Here is a 23,721-nt window from a genome sequence, read left to right as displayed (position 1 = left end):
GTTGTTGATGGTGTAAAGTTGTTGATGGTGTTAAGTTGTTGATGGTGTTAAGTTGTTGATGGTGTAAAGTTGTTGATGGTGTAAAGTTGCTGCTGGTGTAAAGTTGCTGCTGGTGTAAAGTTGCTGCTGCTGTAAAGTTGTTGATGGTGTAAAGTTGCTGATGGTGTAAAGTTGTTGATGGTGTAAAGTTGTTGATGGTGTAAAGTTATTGATGGTTTAAAGTTGTTGATGGTGTAAAGTTGCTGCTGGTGTAAAGTTGTTGAGGTTGTAAAGTTGCTGATGGTGTAAAGTTGTTGATGGTGTAAAGTTGTTGATGGTGTAAAGTTGATGGTGGTGTAAAGTTGCCGCTGCTGTAAAGTTGTTGATGGTTTAAAGTTGTTGATGGTGTAAAGTTGCTGCTGGTGTAAAGTTGCTGCTGCTGTAAAGTTGTTGATGGTGTAAAGTTGTTGATGGTGTAAAGTTGTTGATGGTGTAAAGTTTCTGCTGTTGTAAAGTTGTTGATAGTGTAAAGTTGTTGATGGTGTAAAGTTGCTGCTGGTGTAAAGTTGTTGATGGTATAAAGTTGTTGATCGTGTTAAGTGGTTGATGGTGTTAAGTTGTTGATGGTGTAAAGTTGTTGATGGTGTAAAGTTGCTGCTGGTGTAAAGTTGCTGCTGGTGTAAAGTTGCTGCTGGTGTAAACTTGTTAATGGTGTAAAGTTGTTGATGGTGTAAAGTTGTTGATGGTGTAAAGTTGTTGATGGTGTAAAGTTGTTGATGGTGTAAACTTGTTGATGGTGTAAAGTTGTTGATGGTGTAAAGTTGTTGATGGTGTAAAGTTGTTGATGGTGTAAAGTTGTTGATGGTGTAAACTTGTTGATGGTGTAAAGTTGTTGATGGTGTAAATTTGTTGATGGTGTAAAGTTGTTGATGGTGTAAAGTTGTTGATGGTGTAAAGTTGTTGATGGTGTAAAGTTGCTGATGGTGTAAAGTTGCTGCTGGTGTAAAGTTGTTGATGGTGTAAACTTGTTGATGGTGTAAAGTTGTTGATGGTGTAAAGTTGTTGATGGTGTAAACTTGTTGATGGTGTAAAGTTGTTGATGGTGTAAAGTTGTTGATGGTGTAAAGTTGCTGATGGTGTAAAGTTGCTGCTGGTGTAAAGTTGTTGATGGTGTAAACTTGTTGATGGTGTAAAGTTGTTGATGGTGTAAAGTTGTTGATGGTGTAAACTTGTTGATGGTGTAAAGTTGTTGATGGTGTAAAGTTGTTGATGGTGTAAAGTTGTTGATGGTGTAAAGTTGTTGATGGTGTAAACTTGTTGATGGTGTAAAGTTGTTGATGGTGTTAACTTGTTGATGGTGTAAAGTTGTTGATGGTGTAAACTTGTTGATGGTGTAAACTTGTTGATGGTGTAAAGTTGTTGATGGTGTAAACTTGTTGATGGTGTAAACTTGTTGATGGTGTAAAGTTGTTGATGGTGTAAACTTGTTGATGGTGTAAACTTGTTGATGGTGTAAACTTGTTGATGGTGTAAAGTTGTTGATGGTGTAAACTTGTTGATGGTGTAACGTTTCTGTGCCTGCTGCTGGTGTAGGTGCGGTTCACGGGAGGCTCCGTGGTGAGCGAGTTGGGGGAGTCGCCGTGCACCTGGCTACCCTCGGTGCGACCCGCGCGCTACGCGGGGGAGCAGAACCTGGAGGCGTTCAGACCCCCACTGGACACCAAGGTGACTCCCCCCCCCCCCCATCCACTCCCGCTACTACGGGAGAGAGGGGTCCCACAGGGGTCCCACAGGGGTCCCACTGGGGTCCCACTGGGGTCCCACAGGGGTCTCCCAGGGGTCTCCGTAAACCAAGGCCGTAATTATAATAAATATGCTCAAAATATCACCCCCCTCCCCCCAATATATTGCTATACAAATAATTGCTATGTAAATAAAAATAACAATTTGATAAACCTTGGCCACAAAATGTGGACTTGTCTTCATATAAATCAATTCGTAGATGTATGTTTATATGATTGTGGTTATGGTTGCACTTTATTAATCCCTAATCTCTGCCATTACATACGATGAAACAAGAAATTATAAAAACAAGTTAAAACAGAGCAATGTAAATACAATAACACTATTAGACATTATTGTTAAAACATAAATAATAAGTCCATCTCATGCGTTAGTGAATTTTTTTTTGTATTTTAGGCAGGAAATGAGTTTTTTTATTTCGATATTTTTCTGGGATGGGACCCCCCAGACCCCCTGGAAGATTTCTCCCACCCCCCACCCCCAATGTTGACACACCACCTCGCAGTCTCTAGAATGTGACCCGAACCCCGACTACAGGGATCTTAACCGTGACCCTAACTCTATCCCTGACCCCTATCCCCGAACCGATCTCATAACGCTGACCCCTATCCCTGACCCTAAATCCTGACCCGAACCCTGATCCGCATCCCTAACGATAAGGACAATACACAACTCTAACCCCAACTCCAACCCTTACCCCTCAACACTAACCCTCAACGCTAACCCTCAACACTAACCCTAACCCTCAACACTAACCCTAACACTAACCCTCAACCCTTACCCTCAACACTAACCCTAAACCCTTACCCTCAACACTAACCCTCAACACTAACCCTAAACCCTTACCCTCAACACTAACCCTCAACACTAACCCTCAACACTAACCCTCAACCCTTATCCTCAACACTAGCCCTTAGCACTAACCTTCAACACTAACCCTTACCCTCAACCCTTACCCTCAACACTAACCCTAAACCCTAACCCTCAACATTAACCCTCAACACTAACCCTCAACACTAACCCTTAACACTAACCCTCAACACTAACCCTCAACCCTCAACACTAACCCTCAACACTAACCCTCAACACTAACCATCAATCCTAACCCTCAAGACTAACCCTTAACCCTTACCCTCAACCCTTACCCTCAACACTAACCCTAAACCCTTACCCTCAACATTAACCCTCAACACTAACCCTCAACATTAACCCTCAACACTAACCCTCAACACTAACCCTCAAGACTAACCCTTAACCCTTACCCTCAACCCTTACCCTCAACACTAACCATCAACACTAACCCTCAACCCTAACCCTCAACCCTAACCCTCAACACTAACCGTCAACCCTAACCCTTACCCTCAACACTAACCCTCAACCTTAACCCTTGACCCTAACATTCACCCTTAACCCCAGCGCTGACCTCAAGCCTCGCGCTATCACAGGCCCGGCCCCTCGATGAGTATGGCGGGGGGTAGGGGAGAGACGCACACACAATAATGTCGTTCACAAAGCGCGCATCTGCTCCGCGCCGGAGCGTTTCACGCCCTGCCACTGGGCATTGTGTCCCACGCATCACGGCCATAAACTTCTCGGCCAAATATCAACACCCCCCTCCTCCCAGCCACCACCACCACCACCACCCCAACCCGCCTCAGGAAGTGTCACTACAATTAAGGCAATTAAGAGAATTGGCTCATTAGGTTGGCGGGGTTCACACGTGGAGGGGGCGCTGGTGCACAGGCTGGGTACAGGTGTGGGCCTGGTCCCGTCTCATGTGGTGCATGGGGTTGTGCGTGCGTGCGTGGTGCGTGCGTGGTGCGTGCGTGGTGCGTGCGTGTTGGTGCGTGCGTGGTGCGTGCGTGGTGCGTGCGTGTTGGTGCGTGCGTGGTGCGTGCGTGGTGCGTGCGTGCGTGGTGCGTGCGTGTTGGTGCGTGGTGCTTACGTGGTGCGTGATGGTGCGTGCGTGGTGCGTGTTGGTGCGTGGTGCGTGCGTGGTGCGTGCGTGCGTGCGTGGTGCTTACGTGGTGCGTGATGGTGCGTGCGTGGTGCGTGTTGGTGCGTGGTGCGTGCGTGGTGCGTGCGTGCGTGCGTGGTGCTTACGCGGTGCACGCGGTGGTGCGTGCGGTGGTGCAGGTGTTCTACCGCACGGTGCGGGAGATCGCGGCGGGCGAGGAGCTCCGCGTGTGGTACTCCGCGTCGCTTGCGCACAGCGCCGGCATCGCGTCCGGCACCCCCCCGCCCGTGCGGGACGAGAGAGGTGAGGAGCACGCGCGGGGTGACCCCGTCAGCCATCTCGACAACTCGCGAACGCTTCGTCTGCGAAGGTTCGCGTGAGCGCGATGCTCCGTCTCTTGTTGAGCGATCCCTCGGCATGCGAACTCACAGTCCACCCCACGTGACATCGCAGTCCACCCCACGTGAGATCACAGTCCACCCCACGTGAAATCACAGTCCACCCCACGTGAGATCGCAGTCCACCCCACGTGAGATCACAGTCCACCCCACGTGAGATCACAGTCCACCCCACGTGAGATCGCAGTCCACCCCACGTGAGATCACAGTCCACCCTACGTGAGATCACAGTCCACCCCACGTGAGATCACAGTCCACCCCACGTGAGATCACAGTCCACCCCACGTGAGATCACAGTCCACCCTACGTGAGATCACAGTCCACCCCACGTGAGATCACAGTCCACCCCACGTGAGATCACAGTCCACCCCACGTGAGATCACAGTCCACCCCACGTGAGATCACAGTCCACCCCACGTGAGATCACAGTCCACCCCACGTGAGATCACAGTCCATCCGATGTGAGATCGCAGTCCACCCTACAAGAGATCACAGTCCACCCCAGGTGAGATCACAGTCCACCCTACGTGAGATCACAGTCCACCCCACGTGACATCACAGTCCACCCCACGTGACATCACAGTCCACCCCACGTGAGATCGCAGTCCACCCCACGTGACATCACAGTCCACCCCACGTGAGATCACAGTCCACGCACGTGAGATCACAGTCCACACTATCTGAGATCACAGTCCACCCTACGTTAGATCACAGTCCACCCCACGTGACATCACAGTCCACCCAACGTGAGATCACAGTCCACCCCACGTGAGATCACAGTCCACCCTACGTGAGATCACAGTCCACCCCACGTGACATCACAGTCCACCCCACGTGACATCACAGTCCACCCCACGTGAGATCACAGTCCACCCCACGTGACATCACAGTCCGCCCTACGTGAGATCACAGTCCACCCCACGTGACATCACAGTCCACCCCACGTGAGTGTGTCACGGCTGACCCCCTGTAGTGCAACAGCAACAGCCTCTGCATCCTCCCCCGCGTCACTCCCCCGCGTCACCCCCCCGCGTCACCCCCCTGCGTCACCCCGCCGCGTCACCCTCCCCTCCCGCGTCACCCCTCCGTGCGAGATAGTTTGACGAGTTCCCTGAAAAGGGTTATTTTTTGTCTTGCATTAATTAGAAACATTCTTCAATTCGTGGTTGTACTAAAACCCCGTCGCTGTGGCCTTTCCTCGCTTCGTTTCGTCGCTGGGACATGGGCTCTGTTTTTGTTTCCTGCTTTTCATGCATTGTGCGTCGGGATCCTAGGATGGAATGCGCATTAAACGTTTGAATTATTATTATCATTATTCTGATAGGCATATTCTCTATTATTATAATTATTTTCCATTGAAACAGTGATATAGGTGCATTATGTTTGTAGGTTAGGAGTAGAGTTGGAATGACTGTCCGAAACGTATCCCTCATTTTTCGTGTTTAAATTCATGGGGAAAATCAATTTCCGATTCACGAAATGTCGTTTTACGCGTGGTTTTGTTGTTGTTGTTGTTGTAAAAAACACATCCCTTTCGTAAATCGAGGGATGCCTAAAGGCTCTGTATATTTGGAACAGTGTGTGTGTACGTGGTACTGTGTGTGTACGTGGTACTGTGTGTGTGTACGTGGTACTGTGTGCGTGTACGTGGTACTGTGTGTGTGTACGTGGTACTGTGTGTGTGTGTGTGTACGTGGTACTGTGTGTGTGTGTGTGTACGTGGTACTGTGTGTGTGTGTGTACGTGGTACTGTGTGTGTGTGTACGTGGTAGTGTGTGTGTGTACGTGGTACTGTGTGTGTGTACGTGGTACTGTGTGTGTGTACGTGGTACTGTGTGTGTGTGTGTGTACGTGGTACTGTGTGTGTGTACGTGGTACTGTGTGTGTGTGTACGTGGTACTGTGTGTGTGTGTACGTGGTACTGTGTGTGTGTGTACGTGGTACTGTGTGTGTGTGTACGTGGTACTGTGTGTGTGTGTACGTGGTACTGTGTGTGTGTGTACGTGGTACTGTGTGTGTGCGTGTGGTAGCGGTAGTGTAGCGGTCAGCGCTACGCGGCGCTATGTACCCGGCGATCCGGGTTCGATTCCCGCTCACGGCCAACACCCAGTGACGATTATCTGAACCGCTCCTGGGCCTCCCCTAGGTTGACTCAGCCTTAAATAAGTCCCTGGTGCAGGTGTGTAAACATCGCCACTGGGGAGACAAAGGTGGCCGGGCGTGGTGCTGGCCACCCACCCCCTCGTGTGCCGTGCCGGCCTTCATAGGTGCTCGCTAACAGCACTTGCCCCTACAGTCTGTTAAGGCTACACGGGGGATCTTTGATCTTTGTGTGTGTAGGTGGTACTGTGTGTGTGTGTACACGTGTGTGTGTGTGTACACGTGTGTGTGTGTGTACACGTGTGTGTGTGTGTACACGTGTGTGTGTGTACACGTGTGTGTGTGTGTGTACACGTGTGTGTGTGTGTACACGTGTGTGTGTGTACACGTGTGTGTGTGTGTACACGTGTGTGTGTGTGTACACGTGTGTGTGTGTGTACACGTGTGTGTGTGTACACGTGTGTGTGTGTGTGTACACGTGTGTGTGTGTGTACACGTGTGTGTGTGTGTACACGTGTGTGTGTGTGTACACGTGTGTGTGTGTGTACACGTGTAGGGAGGGCCACAGTGATTTTAGCGCCGCTGTGGAACGCCGTTCGTCTCTTTGATGTCTTTAGCGGGACACAGCTCCCCCCATTCATAGTCGCCGGGTGTGAGCGTGTGGGCGAGTTGGTGAGCGGATTTGTGAGTGGGGACGTGGGTGGGTTGGTGGTCAGCTGAGGCAATCCGTGAGTCGGTGTGCGCGTGGGTGAATGGGCGAGTGAGCGAGTTTGTAAGTGGACCCGTAGAAGTGCATGAGTGGTTAAGGAAGCGCTTATTTGAGTCGTGAGTGAGCGAGTGAAGACATGGGTGGGTGAGTGAGTGGGTGTGTAAGTAGGCGATTGGGTAAGTGGGTGAGTTGGTAGATTGAGTGAGCGGGTGAATCCCTGAACGCGTTGGTAAGTGAACAGGTGAGTGAATGAGTGAATAGTAGGGTGGGCAAGCGAGTGTGTGAGTAGGTGTGGGTAAAATGGTGGGTGGGTGAGCGGGTGAGTAAGTCGGTGAGCAGGTGATGGAGCATGTGGGTAGGTAAGTGGGGTTGGTGAGTGGCTGGGCTCGTCGCTGAGTGAATACCTGTGCAAGTGAATGAGTAAGTTCACGAATATTATGCCGTGTAAGTGAAAGACCGAGAAAAGCGATTGAGTCAATGAATGAGTGAACGGATGCAGAGGTACATGCGTTTATACATTGGGGTGTTTGGTGTTTAAAGTGAATGAGTACATTTGGCCGGAGCGAGCGAGGGAAAGAATGAGCGAGGGAGCGAGGGAATGAATGAGCGAGGGAATGAATGAGCGAGCGAGGGAATGAAAGAGCGAATGAATGTGCGAGCGAGGGAATGAATGAATGAGCGAGCGAGGGAATGAATGAATGAGCGAGCGAGGGAATGAATGAGCGAGGGAATGAATGAGCGACGGAATGAATGAGCGAGCGAGGGAATGAAAGAGCGAGGAAATGAATGAGCGAGGAAATGAATGAGCGAGCAAGCGAGGGAATTAATGAGCGAGCAAGCGAGGGAATGAATGAGCGAGCGAGGAAATGAATGAGCGAGCGAATGAATGAGCGAGGGAATGAATGAGCGAGGGAATGAATGAGCGAGCGAGGGAATGAATGAATGAGCGAGGGAATGCATGAGAGAGCGAGGGAAAGAATGAGCGAGCGAGGGAATGAATGAATGAGCGAGGGAATGAATGAGTGAGCGAGGGAATGAGCGAGCGAATGAATGAGCGAGCGAATGAATGAATGAGCGAGCGAATGAATGAGCGAGCGAGGGAATGAATGAGCGAATGAATGAACGAGCGAATGAATGAGCGAGCGAGGGAATGAATGATCGAGCGAGGGAATGAATGAGCGAGCGAGGGAATGAATGAGTGGCGAGTGATGAGTGAATGAGTGACGAGTGAATGAGTGAGTGACGAGTGAATGAGTGATGAGTGAGTGAGTGACGAGGTGACGAATGAATGAGTGATGAGTGAATAAGTGATGAGTGAATGAGTGATGTGTGAATGAATGATGAGTAAATGAGTGAGTGATGAGTGAATGAGTGACGAGTGAATGAGTGACGAGTGAATGAGTGACGAGGTGACGAGTGAATGAGTGATGAGTGAATGAGTGACGAGGTGACGAGTGAATGAGTGATGAGTGAATAAGTGATGAGTGAATGAGTGATGTGTGAATGAATGATGAGTAAATGAGTGAGTGACGAGGTGACGAGTGAATGAGTGATGAGTGAATGAGTGATGAGTGAATGAGTGACGAGGTGACGAGTGAATGAGTGATGAGTGAATGAGTGACGAGTGAATGAGTGATGAGTGATGAGTGAATGAGCGATGAGTGAGTGACGAGATGACGAGTGAATGAGTGACGAGGTGATGGGTGAATGAATGACGAGGTGACGAGTGAATGAGTGATGAGTGAATGAGTGATGAGTGAATGAGTGATGAGTGAATGAGTGAATGAGTGAGTGACGAGGTGATGAGTGAATGAGTGATGAGTGAATGAGTGATGAGTGATTGAGTGAGTGATGAGGGAATGAGTGACGAGTGAATGAGTGACGAGGTGATGAGTGAATGAGTGAGTGAGTGAATGAGTGAGTGAGTGAATGAGTGATTGAGTGAGTGAGTGAATGAGTGATTGAATGAGTGATGAGTTAGTGAGTGAATGAGTGATTGAATGAGTGATGAGTGAGTGAGTGAATGAGTGATTGAATGAGTGATGAGTGCGTGAGTGAGTGAGTGAATGAGTGAGTGAGTGAATGAGTGATTGAATGAGTGATGAGTGAGTGAGTGAATGAGTGATTGAATGAGTGATGAGTGAGTGAGTGAATGATTGAATGAGTGATGAGTGAATGAGTGATTGAATGAGTGATGAGTGAGTGAGTGACGAGTGAATGAGTGATGAGTGAATGAGTGACGAGTGAATGAGTGACTAGGTGACGAGTGAATGAATGATGAGTGAATGAGTGACGAGTGAATGAGTGAAGAGTGAATGAGTGACGAGTGAATGAGTGACGAGGTGACGAGTGAATGAGTGATGAGTGAATGAGTGAATGAGTGACGAGTGAATGAGTGACGAGGTGACGAGTGAATGAGTGATGAGTGAAGAGTGAATGAGTGACGAGTGAATGAGTGACGAGGTGACGAGTGAATGAGTGATGAGTGAATGAGTGAGTGAGTGACGAGTGAATGTGACGAGGTGATGAGTGAATGAGTGCCGAGTGAATGAGTGACGAGTGAATGAGTGAATGAGTGACGAGGTGATGAGTGAATGAGTGAATGAGTGACGAGTGAATGAGGGACGAGGTGACGAGTGAATGAGTGACGAGTGAATGAGTGATTGAATGAGTGATGAGTGAGTGAATGAGTGACGAGTGAATGAGTGACGAGTGAATGAGTGACTAGGTGATGAGTGAATGAGTGAATGAGTGACGAGTGAATGAGTGAGTGAATGAGTGACTAGGTGATGAGTGAATGAGTGAATGAGTGAGTGACGAGTGAATGAGTGAATGTGTGACGAGTGAATGAGTGATTGAATGAGTGATGAGTGAGTGAATGAGTGACGAGTGAATGAGTGACGAGTGAATGAGTGACGAGTGAATGAGTGACTAGGTGATGAGTGAATGAGTGAATGAGTGAATGAGTGACGAGTGAATGAGTGAGTGAATGAGTGACTAGGTGATGAGTGAATGAGTGAGTGAATGAGTGACGAGTGAATGAGTGACGAGTGAATGAGTGATGAGTGAGTGAGTGAATGAGTGACGAGTGAATGAGTGACGAGGTGATGAGTGAATGAGTGAGTGAATGAGTGAATGAGTGACGAGTGAATGAGTGAGTGAGTGAACGAGTGATGAGCGAGTGAGTGAGTGAATGAGTGACGAGTGAATGAGTGACGAGTGAATGAGTGATGAGTGAATGAGTGACGAGTGAATGAGTGATGAGTGAATGAGTGAGTGAATGAGTGACGAGTGAATGAGTGACGAGTGAATGAGTGACTAGGTGATGAGTGAATGAGTGAATGAGTGACGAGTGAATGAGTGAGTGAATGAGTGACTAGGTGATGAGTGAATGAGTGAATGAGTGAGTGACGAGTGAATGAGTGAATGTGTGACGAGTGAATGAGTGATTGAATGAGTGATGAGTGAGTGAATGAGTGACGAGTGAATGAGTGACGAGTGAATGAGTGACGAGTGAATGAGTGACGAGTGAATGAGTGACTAGGTGATGAGTGAATGAGTGAATGAGTGAATGAGTGACGAGTGAATGAGTGAGTGAATGAGTGACTAGGTGATGAGTGAATGAGTGAGTGAATGAGTGACGAGTGAATGAGTGACGAGTGAATGAGTGACGGGGTGCTGAGTGAATGAGTGACGAGTGAATGAGTGATGAGTGAGTGAGTGAATGAGTGACGAGTGAATGAGTGACGAGGTGATGAGTGAATGAGTGAGTGAATGAGTGAATGAGTGACGAGTGAATGATTGAGTGAGTGAACGAGTGATGAGCGAGTGAGTGAGTGACGAGTGAATGAGTGACGAGTGAATGAGTGATGAGTGAATGAGTGACGAGTGAATGAGTGATGAGTGAATGAGTGAGTGAATGAGTGAGTGAATGAGTGATGAGTGAGTGAATGAGTGATGAATGATGAGTGAATGAGTGACGAGGTGATGAGTGAATGAGTGAGTGAATGAGTGAATGAGTGACGAGTGAATGAGTGATGAGTGAATGAGTGACGAGTGAACGAGTGAACGAGTGAATGAGTGATGAGTGAATGAGTGAGTGAATGAGTGAATGAGTGATGAGTGAGTGAATGAGTGACGAGTGAATGAGTGACGAGTGAATGAGTGACGAGTGAACGAGTGAACGAATGAGTGAGTGAGTGAGTGACGAGTGAATGAGTGATGAGTGAATGAGTGATGAGTGACGAGTGAATGAGTGACGAGTGAATGAGTGACGAGTAAATGAGTGACGAGTGACGGCCACAGATGTTTGTCCTCTTGGCGCCCTCCCCCGCGACTCAATGGGAGCTGTGAATGGCACCACGTGACTCTGCCATCGGCGCGTGACAGCTCCCCGCGGGGGGGGGGGGGGCGACGACTTCCACCCTCCCCCCCACCTCCCCCGCCCCTAAACAGGTGATCCCCCCCAGCCCCTCCCCTCCCCCACCCTGGTGAAACTAGAGAATAAGGATGCAGACACACACACACAGACACGCGTGTGTGTCTGTGTGTGTGTGTCTGTGTGTGTAGCCTCAAATGAGTACCCGGTGCGGTGTGTAAACATCGCCACTGGGGAGACAAAGGCGGTCGGGCGTGGTGCTGGCCACCCACCCCCTCGTGTACCGTTCCGGCCTTCATAGGTGCTCGCTAACAGCACTTGCCCCTACAGTCTGTTACAGGCTACACGGGGGATCTTTGTCTTTGTCTTTGTAGTGGGGAGCGGTAGTGTAGTGGTTAGCGCGCTGCGCTATTAACCCGGCGACCCGAGTTCGATTCCCGCTCACTGCCAACATCGGTGACGATTATCTGAACCGGTCCTGGGCCTCCCCTAGGTCAACTCAGCCTCAAATGAGTACCTTGTGCGGTGTGTAGTAAACATCGCCACCGGGGAGACAAAGGCGGCCGGGCGTGGTGCCATGCCGGCCTTGATAGGTGCTCGCTAACAGCAGCACTTGCCCCAGCAGTTTGTTGAGGGCTATACGGGGGATCTTTGTCTTTGTGTGTGTGTCTCTCTCAATCCGAGCGGGACGGATAGGTAATTAATAGGGTTTTAATGACGTGTGGCTGTCATCCTTCCACCCCTCCCCCTACCCCCTCCCCCCCATGCCTCTCACGCTCATTATCGCCATGAGGATGGAGCTGGGGCCGCCGGTCTGCGTGCGTGCACGACCTTGATAGGAGCTCGCAAACAGCGCACTCTGCGTGTGCATGAATGGGCATCTCAGAGTGACCCCCCCTCCCTCCCTCCCCCGACTGCCCTAGGGCCACTCGAATGTGAAAAGCTTGTTTGGTGTATGGGTACACATCAGCACCGGGGAGACAAAGACGGCCGTGTGTGGTTCACGCCGTTGTTGCGGAAAAAATAGGTGCTCGCTAACACAGCACTTGCCCCTGCAAGTATGTTAAGGCTATACGGTGGATCTTTGTCTTTGTTGCGTGCGTCTGGGTGTGAGGAGCGGTGGTGCCGTGGTTAGCGCGAACCCACCAACACCGCCAGTGGCGATTATCTGAACCGGTTCCTGGGCCTCCCCTAGGTCGACTCAGCCTCAAATGAGTACCTGGTGCGATGTGGGGAGACAAAGGCGGCCGGCCGTCATAGTTGCTACTCGCTAACACAGCACTTGCCCCTGCAGTCGGTAACAGGCTACACAGCGGTTTGGGGCGGCCGAGCCGCGACACTCGGCCGCCTGAGTTCGATTCCCATTCAGAGCCAACGGGCAGCGACTTAGAGGTAGTAGTGGGGTGAGTGTTCATGGGTGAGTGTTCATGGGCGAGTGTTCATGGGCGAGTGTTCATGGGTGAATGTTCATGGGTGAAAGTTCATGGGTGAGTGTTCGTGCGTGAGTTCATGGGCGAACGTTCATGGGTGAATGTTCATGGGTGAAAGTTCATGGGCGAGTGTTCATGGACGAGTGTTCATGAGTGAATATTTATCGGTGAGTGTTCATGGGTGATAATTAATCGCGATCATCATCAATCACCACCACTCCGCGGTCGATGCGGCAGGATGTTGCCACGACTGCGCGGGGAGAGGCCGCGCCCGTACGAGATCCTGCGCCTCGTCATGGGAATGTGGAATTTCCGGAAATTTGGGTCGGCGCTGCCAATGCGCGTTACCGCATGGGGAGTGGGGCCCATCGAGCTCGGTGTTCGGGGGGAGGGAGGGGGCCGTGAGACCCCAGGGAGGGGATCAAGGGGAGGGGAGAGGGAGATGGAGACCCCCCCTCGCCCTTTCCCCGTGTCTGGAGCAGTTACTGGGAGCGTGGAGTCACGGGGGAGATGTCTCTCGCTCCCTCGTCTTTCCCTCTCGCATCGCTCTCCCCTCTCTCCTCCATGGAGCTCGTCTCTAGAGCCCTGCACCTCCTCCCGTCCCTCTCTTATCTCACGAATCTCCCTTCCTCTGTCTGTCCCTGCACCTCTTCGTCTAACTTTCTCTCTCTCTCGCTCTCAACTCTCACCCCCCCCACCCTTCTCTTGTCTCCACTTTCTTCAAGCGCATTCCTGTCCGAGGCGCTCTCTAACTCCGTTCCGTCTCCTCTCTGCTCACTCCTCCTCCTCTGGGTCTCCTCTCCCCCCCCTCCTCCCCTCCCCTTTCTCTCTCTCTCCTCTCCCCTCTCTTCCCCCCCTCCTCCCCTCTCCTCCTCCACCTCCCCCCTCTCCTTCCCCCTCTCCTTCTCCACCTCCCCCCTCTCCTCCTCCCCTCTCTCTCTCCCTCTCGCCCCTCTCGCCGTGACATTATTATCACGTGACATTATCACGGCTCTGGACTTGGTGGAATTGGCGATGAAAAGTTCAGACTGGAGCCGAGGGGGAGGGGGAGGAGGTGGGGGGAGGAGGTGGGGGGGGATGAAGGGCAAGCGAACCGCTTCCTTAATTCCTCACCCATGGGCATTTGACAACAAATACACAGACACAGACAAAGGTCCCCCGGGTAGCCTTCACCACACTTGTGGGGCAAGAGCTGTTAGCGAGGAGGTAGTGTGGGGGCGAGCACCACGGCCGGCCTCCTTTGTCTCCCCAATGCTCGTGTGTCTTTTTAATGCCGAGTCCACCTAGGGGATTATTGGTTGTGAGAGCGAAAATTCCAATGCCGATCGCCGCGTTCGTAGCGCAGCTCGCTGATCGCTGTGCCGCTGCTTCGCAGACACACGTACACACACACATATACACACACACACATATACACACATATACACACACATATACACACACATATACACACACACGTACACATACACACATACACACATACACACACACATATACACACATATATACACACATACACACACACGTACACATACACACACACGTACACATACACACATACACATACACACATACGTACACACACATACACACACACACACGTACATATACGTACACACGTACACACACACACACGTATACACACACGTATACATACACACACGTATACATACACACACATACACACACACGTACACACACATATATACACACACATACACACACGTATACACACACACGTATACACACACACACATACACACACACGTATACACACACACACGTACACACACATATACACACACACGTACACACACACATATACACACACACGTCCACACACGTATATACACACACGTATACACACATACATACATACACACACATATATATACACACATACATACACACATACATACACACATAAACATACACACATACATACACACACATATATACACACATAAACATACACACATACATACACACATATATACACACACATAAACATACACACATACATACACACATATACACACACATACACACATACATACACACTATTCTGGAAAATCGCCCGAAGATGCTGGATGTACTTACCAGCGAAACGTCGTGCTACTCAGATTGTAGATGTTGTGGATCCACTCTTCAACAACAACAACACCGGTTTGGGGCTAAAGTCGTGAACTATTTTGTCTTTTGTCAACGTGACACTTTGTTTACTGATTGGGCGTGTCGGGTGGTGGAAGGATGCAACACATTTATAGATAACGCGATACATACACACATATATACACAAACATATATACACACATATACAAAGATAAAGATCCCCCATATAGCCTTAACAGACTGTAGGGGCAAGTGCTGTAAGCGAGCGCCTATGAAGGCCGGAACGGTACACGAGGGGGTGGGTGGCCAGCACCACGCCCGACCGCCTTTGTCTCCCTAGTGGCAATGTTTACACACCGCACCAGGTACTCATTTGAGGCTGAGTCGATACATACACACATATACATACACACGCATATATAGACATACACACAGATATATATACATACACACATAGACATACACACATATAGAAATACATACATATACACATAGAAATACATACATACACACATAGAAATACATACATACAGACATAGACATACACACATACACACACACGCATACAGACACACGCATATATACATACACACACATAAATACATGCATACACATATATACATACATACACACATATATACATACATGCATACACACATATAATCATACGGACATACACACATATATACATACAGACATACACACATATATACATACAGATATACACACACATATATAGACATACACACACACATAGACACACATACACACACATACAGACAAACACACACACATACACACAAATATAGACATACACATACACACACATAGACATACACACACACATAGACATACACAACAACAACCGCCATTCGCCACTAAGTGGCGGTGACGTCACCACGACGCTTGTGCCAGGCTATGTGCACCCTGAGGCCACGTGAAGTGTCGAACGCCCGCTGGCAGGAGGTCACGGGGCAGACCCAGGTGCCACGGGTCGACTGACTGAGATGACTGGCTGATGCACCACCTGTGCCCCCTACTGTGCCAACCTGCTGTGCTTTAGCCACCCGGCGCTCCGCTCGGTGTTGTGAGCGTCGTTCCTCCGCCCTCCGTTGTTGTTGGAGGGCGACTACCTCCAACTGCCCAGTAGCATCCTTCACGAGCCTCCTCCACAGAGGTCGATCTTGACACCACTGGTACCAGTCATCGGCAAGTCCACTCAGCTCCACGTCCTCCTGTACCACATAACTCCATCTCTTCTCTAGCCCGTGCCGCGCCCGCTTAGCCCCCTCAATCCGGCCGAACAAAAGCTGTTTCGGCATGCGGTGGCTGGGCATGCGGGCTACATGACCCAGCCATCGCAGCCTTGCCCGCCGGAGGAGCTCACCGATGGGACCTTGCCCAGATCTTTCAAGGATTTGTGAGCTCCTCACACAATCCAGCCTGGTTAAACCCAGGATGGATCGTAGGCAGGCCAGCCTAAATGTTTCTAACCGGCGAAGATGTTCCATTAGGGGGGTCCACGTTTCGCAAGCGAAGAGAAGGGAGGGAATGACCGTGGCCGAGAAGACCTCACACACACACACATATACACACACACATAGACATACACAGCACGGCACGGGTGCGACGCGAGGCTTGGACGCGCGCCTCTTAACGAGTCCGCGGCACGTGGTGGCACCGCCTGCCACGCGTGCGGCCACACACACACACACACAGAGAGTGAGAGACACGAGTGGGCGAGTGGTGTTAGCGAGCGCCTATTAGGGGCGACGCGGGCACACACGAGGGTAGGCAGCCCCACGCACCGTGCACTCGACTCAGGCCGTGCACTCGACCTGCGGGAGTGACACCACCGCCTCGATTATTCGCCGCGAACGCGAACCGCTCCGTGCGCTAACCGCTGCGCCACCGCTCCCCGCACGAGCGCGTGGCGCCGACGAACAAGAGTGGACCGAGTAATTCGCCCCTCGCTGAAAGCCGTTCGCGGTTAGGAGCGAATTAATTAATGGCGATCTTCAGGAATTCTTAATTTAATGCGCACATCACCACCACACGAGGCACACACACACACAAGACAAATACACAGATAGCCTTCACGGGCTGTGGGGGCAAGTGCGGTTAGCGAGCACCTAATGAAGACCGGCACTGTGGCACACGGAAGGGATGGGTGGTCAGCAAACAACGCCCGGCCGCCTTTGTCTCCCTAGTGGGGATGTTCAGGTACTCTTTTGAGGCTGAGTCGACGTATAGGGGAGGATTGGTGACCGGTACAGATATTCGCCACTGTTTATGGTTGTGAGCCGGAATCGGAGTCGGGTCGCTGGGTTCGTAGCGCATTGCACTAAACATTGGGCCACCACTCCCCACAAATACACACGGACACACTCACATATACCGTACACACAGCCACACACACACACAAATACACACAATCACCCATACACACACTCACATATACCGTACACACAGCCACACACACAAATACACACAAATACACACAATCACCCATACACACACACACTCACATATACCGTACACACAGCCACACACACAAATACACACAATCACCCATACACACACTCACATATACCGTACACACAGCCACACACACAAATACACACAAATACACACAATCACCCATACACACACACTCACATATACCGTACACACAGCCACACACACAAATACACACAATCACCCATACACACACACACATATACCGTACATACAAACGCGTACATCTATACATTCGCATATACAAACATTTACACACGTACATATGCACACATGCACACTCACTCGTACACACAACGGCACAATCACTCAACTATACACTTATACACACACACACATATATACACACACGTATATATAAACAAATTCGTACACATCTACACACTCAAATATATACAAAGACCTCCTCGTACTTGCCCCAACAAATTGTTGGGGCAAGTGCTGTTAGCGAGCAGCACCTATGAAGGCCGGCACGGCACATGAGGGGGTGGGTGGCCAACACCACGCCCGGCCGCCTTTGTCTCCCTAGTGGCGATGTTTACTACACACCGCACCAGGTACTCATTTGGGGCCGAGTCGACCTAGGGGGAGACCCAGCACTGCTTCAGACAATCGTCACTGGAGTTGGCCGTGAGCGGCAATCGCCCTGGGGATTGTCGGGGCGCTAACAGTGACACCACCGCTCCCCGCACCAATACACATCCACACCGCACCGCCGTGTAAGCACGCGTGCCTACGTACGGTGCGAAAGAAGTTAAACATACATACACATCTGCACGCACGTACAAAAGACAAAGATTCCCCATATAGCCTCCACAGCCTGCTGGGGCAAGTGCTATTAGCGAGCACCTATGAGGCCTGCAAGGGCACACGAGGGGGTGGGTGACCAGCACCGCGCCGCCTTTGTCTCCCTAGTGGCGATGTTTACACACCGCACCGGGGATCCATTTGAGGCTGAGTCGACCTAGGGGAGGACCGGGTACGGACAATCGTCACGGGCGTTGGCCGTGAGCGGGATATCGAACTCGGGCCAAACCGGGTTCGTAGCGCAGCGCGCTGACCGTGACACCACCGCTCACCACACCAATACACTCCCAGCACGCGTGGCGACGTGCGGTGCGAAAGAAGTTCAACATTGGTGCACATCTGCAGCGGCGCTCAGCTGTGTCGAGTCACGCGTGGTGGAGGGGCGAGTGCGAGCAGCTGCGGCTCAAGAGCCCTTGGAGAGTCACGCGCGCACGTGTCCACACTCGGGGAGTTGATACACAGGGGCATGGGCAGACACCCCACCCCCCGTGTAGCCCACGGCGACTGTAGGGGCAAGTGCTGTTAGCGAGCGGCGCCTATGAAGGCCGGGCTCGGCACGCGAGGGGGTGTGGGTGGCCAGCACCGCGCCCGGCCGCCTTTGTCTCCCCAGTGGCGATGTTTACACAGCGCTCCAGGTATTCTTGTTGAGGCTGAGTCGACCTTTCGGGAGGCCCAACACCGGTACGGATAATCGCCAGCCGGTGTTGGGCCGTGAGCGGGAATCGAACTCGCCGGGTTTCGCCGGGTTTCGTAACGCAGCGCGTCAAAACCACGACTCTACCGCCCCCCACACAGAGACACACCGACACGCAGAGACCCACCCACCGACACATCGAGACCCACCCACCGACACGCAGAGACCCACCGACACATCGAGACCCACCCACCGACACATAGAGACCCACCGACACACAGAGACCCACCGACACATAGAGACCCACCGACACATCGAGACCCACCCACCGACACACAGAGACCCACCGACACACAGAGACCCACCGACACAGAGACCCACCGACACACAGAGACCCACCCACCGACACACAGAGACCCACCGACACACAGAGACCCACCGACACATCGAGACCCACCCACCGACACACAGAGACCCGCCGACACATAGAGACCCACCGACACACAGAGACCCGCCCACCGACACATAGAGACCCACCGACACATAGAGACCCACCGACACATCGAGACCTACCGACACACAGAGACCCACCGACACACAGAGACCCACCGACACACAGAGACCCACCGACACATCGAGACCCACCCACCGACACATAGAGACCTACCGACACATCGAGACCCACCGACACACAGAGACCCACCGACACACAGAGACCCACCGACACATCGAGACCCACCCACCGACACACAGAGACCCACCGACACACAGAGACCCACCGACACACACAGAGACCCACCGACACATAGAGACCCACCGACACATCGAGACCCACCCACCGACACACAGAGACACACCGACACATCGAGACCCACCGACACACAGAGACCCACCGACACATAGAGACCCACCGACACATCGAGACCCACCCACCGACACATCGAGACCCACCGACACATCGAGACCCACCGACACACAGAGACCCACCGACACATAGAGACCCACCGACACATAGAGACCCACCGACACATCGAGACCCACCGACACACAGAGACCCACCGACACACAGAGACCCACCGACACATAGAGACCCACCGACACACACTGATCGTGCCCCCCCTCTCCCCCTGTGCCCCCCACAGGCGAGGAGCGCTACGTGTGCTGGCGATGCCGCAAGTCGTTCCGCTACCCCAACACCCTCAAGGCGCACTCGCGCTTTAGCTGCCCCTGCGCTCCCGGGGCTCCGCGCTCCCCCAGGGGGGGGCCGGCCCCCCCCTCCGCCTGCTGGGGCCCGTGCCGCCTCTCCTCCGCGCCCATCCCCTCTCTCTTCGCGCATCCCAGGCGTCCACCCGCCGAGCAGGACGGGGCCCTGGACATGAGCGTGCCGGGGGCCAAGGCGGGCGGCGAGGCGGAGGGGGGCCCCGGGCCCCGATCTGCGGGGGGCGGCCCCCTCGGCTTCCACCCGAGCATCAAATCCGCGTTCCGCCCGCCGCTCCGAATCGGGCCCCCCCCGCCCCCTCCATCCAAAGCGGCGGCGGCTGGAGGCGGCGGCAGAGCGGAGCTGTGCGGCCCCGCCAAGGGGTTCGCGTCCCCCCACGCGGGCGGGGGCTACCCCTTCGAGCCGAGGGGCACGGGCGGGGTGCCCCGGGGGGTGGTGCCGCCGCTCCCCCCGGGGCTCGAACCCCCTCCGTGCCTCCCGCCGCGCCACGCCGCCGCGGCCGCGGCCGCCGCCGCCGCCGCGGCCGCGCTGCTCACCTACAATCGCTGCTACTTCCCGCTGCCCGCGCTGCCCTCGGCGGCGCTGCCCTTCCACCGCCTCGACTGCGACGCCTTCCCCGCCGACTACGGCCTGGGGCTGCTGCCGTACGCCTCCATGCTGGCGGCACCCCCGCCCTGCGCCAAGCTGCTCCACTTGGGCGCAGGAGGCGGAGCGGCGTTCGCCGCGCGCGGCGGCGGCGGCGGCGGCGTCCTGGGCGGTGCTGGTGGCGGTGGTGGTGGTGGCGGTGGTGGCGGTGGTGGAAGCTACCTGGCACCGCCAGGTAAGGAGCTGTCCGTCATGACCAACATCGACCGCGAGATCGCGATGCACACGCAGCAGCTGTGTGAGCTCGCCGCCGAGAAGAGCCGCTCCCACCACCACCACCAGCACCACCACCACCAGCACCACCACCAGCAGCAGCAGCACCACAACCTCAACCACCACCATCACCACAACCACCTCGACTCGGCAGCCGCCGCTGTCGCCTCGTCGCCCGCCTCCCAGCTCCTGGCGAGCGGCGGCGGCGGCGGCGGCGGCGTCGTCGTGGCGTCGAAGCCCAAGAAGGGCCACCTGTGCCTGTACTGCGGCAAGCTCTACTCGCGCAAGTACGGCCTCAAGATCCACATGCGCACGCACACGGGCTACAAGCCGCTCAAGTGCAAGGTGTGCCTCAGGCCCTTCGGCGATCCCAGCAACCTGAACAAACACATCCGCCTGCACGCCGAGGGGAACACCCCGTACCGCTGCGAGCACTGCGGCAAGGTGCTGGTGCGCCGGCGCGACCTGGAGCGCCACGTCAAGTCGCGACACCCCGACCGCTCGGCGCCCCCCCCAGCCAACGCCGTCGGGCCCGGGGCGCAGCAGCAGCAGCTACTGCTGCAGCCGCGCCGCGAGATGTTGGTGGCGGGGGGGGAGCGCGTCAGAGCCGTCGGGCAGTTCTACGGCCTCGGGCGGGTGCACGCTGAGCAGCGGCGCGGCCGATACGGACACGTGGACGCCGCTCACGAAGATGTCGACGATGGCGACGATGTCGTCGTCGGCGGCGGCGGCGGCGGTGGTGGTGATGATGATGATGATAGCGACATTGATGTGTGTTCCACGGAGGGACCCAGCGAGCCGGACTCGGAGAGGAAGCGCGAATGAATGAGTGAAGATCCGCGCCTGCGCGCACGTGCGCACGAGGAAGAGGCGTCGCGAACCGTACACGCCGATTGTCGCGAACCGTACGCGACGACTGTCGCGAATTGTACGCGACGCGGGTCGCGTCCTCCGAGCGAACCGGCGGTGACTTCCCCCGCTCGCGTCTCGCCGGGCCGCGTCGCGAATCCCGCGGCTCCAAGTCGCGACTCAATGACGTTATTTATTATTGTCGCGAATGGCGCGGAGGTGGTTGACTGCGGCCGCCTTTGTATCCCCCAGTGGTAATTGTTCTCGTGTCACCCAATGTACTCGTTGACGGCTGAGTCGACCTACAGGAGGCCCGCGACGTGTTCAGATGTTCGTCACTGATGGTGGCCGTGAGCGGGAATCGAACTGGGCGATGACTGCTGCGCCACCGCTCCCCGCATCCACACACAAAGACAAAGATCCCCCGTATAGCCTTAACAGACTGTTGGGGCAAGTGCTGTTAGCGAGCAGCACCTCTGAAGGTCGTCACGGCACACGAGGGGGTGGGTTTCCAGCACCACACCCGGCCGCCTTTGTCTCCCCAGTGGCGATGTTTACTACACACCGCACCAGGTACTCATTTGAGGCTGAGTTCACCTAGGGGAGGCCCGGGACCGGTTCAGATAATCGTCACTGGTGGTGTTGGCCGTGAGCGGGAATCGAACTCGTGATGACCGGGTTCGTAGCGCAGCGTAGCGCTAACCGCTACACCACCACTCCCCACCCCGTCGATAAAAAGACAATACCACCACCACCACCACAAACAACAACAATCTTGATTTGAAGCTTTCGTGACTGCATTAATCCATACTCTCTGGTTCTTTCGGTAAAGTCACGTAGGTATAAAATAAAATGAAATCACGACGTTTCGATTGAAACACAAGCAATCATCACCAGATGGGAAACCCACAGCAATAAATATTTTTGTTGAAGTGGGATTATTTAATTTTATACCTACGTGACTTTACCGAAAGTAACAACACCACCACCACCAGCAACAACAACAACACTACCACCAACACCACCAACAACAACCGCCATTCGCCACTAAGTGGCGGTGACGTCAACACGACGCTCGTGCCGGGCTAGGTGCACTTTGAGGCCACGTGAAGTGTTTGAACGACCGCCGGCAAGAGGTCACGGGGCAGACCCAGCAGGTGCCACGGGTCGACTGACTGCGATGACTGCCCGATGCACCACCTGTGTGCCCTCTACTGTGCCAGGCTAGGTGCACCAGGAGGTCACGGGGCAGACCCAGCATGTGCCACGGGTCGACTGACTTCGGTGACTGCCCGATGCACCACCTGTGTGCCCTCTACTAAAGACTAAAGACACACACGCATTCACACGTACACACATTCACACGTACACACATTCACACGTACACACAGACACATGTTTGGTGACACAAGGAAGCGACTCATTCGGGATGATGTCCGACATGTAATTGTTTCTCTCTGTCTCACCTCTCACACAGCCGCGTCTCACTGCACTGCCCCTGTCCGTGTGTGGTCGGTGGTGCCTGTGGTGTCATTCCGCGCGTGTCTATCGCTCTGTTCGTATTAAAGAACCCTGGGTTTGACATCGCGTGCGCGCGTCTGTTTGTCTCGAATGCGGGCTCCAGTCCGAAACGTCGGGCTCGGCGTCACGCATACCGCATCACGTGGGGAGCTCCCCACGTCACCCCCACGCGTCACCAAATATCCTCGACGACGCTGACGATGATGATGATGATGATTCTTAGGCGATTGTAAAACTGTTCATTTCCGTTTTTTAAAAGTTTATTTTTAAGTCGATTTTATTTTATACCACCTGGGCCTCCGAAGGAACCAAGAGAGAACATCTCACGTGGCACCAACAGGCATCACGGTGGCTAGGAGATGTTGATTACCTCGCAGGTATACAGGAGGTCGTGGGTTCAACCCGACCCTGACGCCTGCTGCTGTATATTTGGAGTTTGCGTGTCTCTCT

General features: G+C 53.3%; 1 protein-coding gene across 1 annotated transcript in view; it reads left to right on the top strand.

Annotated features, from left to right (window-relative positions):
* PRDM13 (PR/SET domain 13) overlaps positions 1 to 23,332 on the top strand; it is a 45,259-nt gene extending 21,927 nt beyond the window's left edge. The window contains exons 2-4 of the mRNA XM_076053207.1: positions 1,573 to 1,704; positions 3,919 to 4,042; positions 19,967 to 23,332. Coding sequence (XP_075909322.1) covers positions 1,573 to 1,704; positions 3,919 to 4,042; positions 19,967 to 21,726 — 2,016 coding nt within the window. The 3' untranslated portion in view covers positions 21,727 to 23,332. The remainder of the gene's footprint in view (positions 1 to 1,572; positions 1,705 to 3,918; positions 4,043 to 19,966) is intronic.
* Positions 23,333 to 23,721: the final 389 nt, after the last annotated feature.

This window comes from Petromyzon marinus, chromosome 60, assembly GCF_048934315.1.
Source record: "Petromyzon marinus isolate PM22_M1 ecotype Great Lakes invasive population chromosome 60, UKy_Petmar_22M1.pri1.0, whole genome shotgun sequence".
In the NCBI taxonomy this organism is placed as follows: domain Eukaryota; kingdom Metazoa; phylum Chordata; class Hyperoartia; order Petromyzontiformes; family Petromyzontidae; genus Petromyzon; species Petromyzon marinus.
Note: the sequence above shows the minus strand (reverse complement) of the source record. Positions and strands in the feature narration are given on the sequence as shown.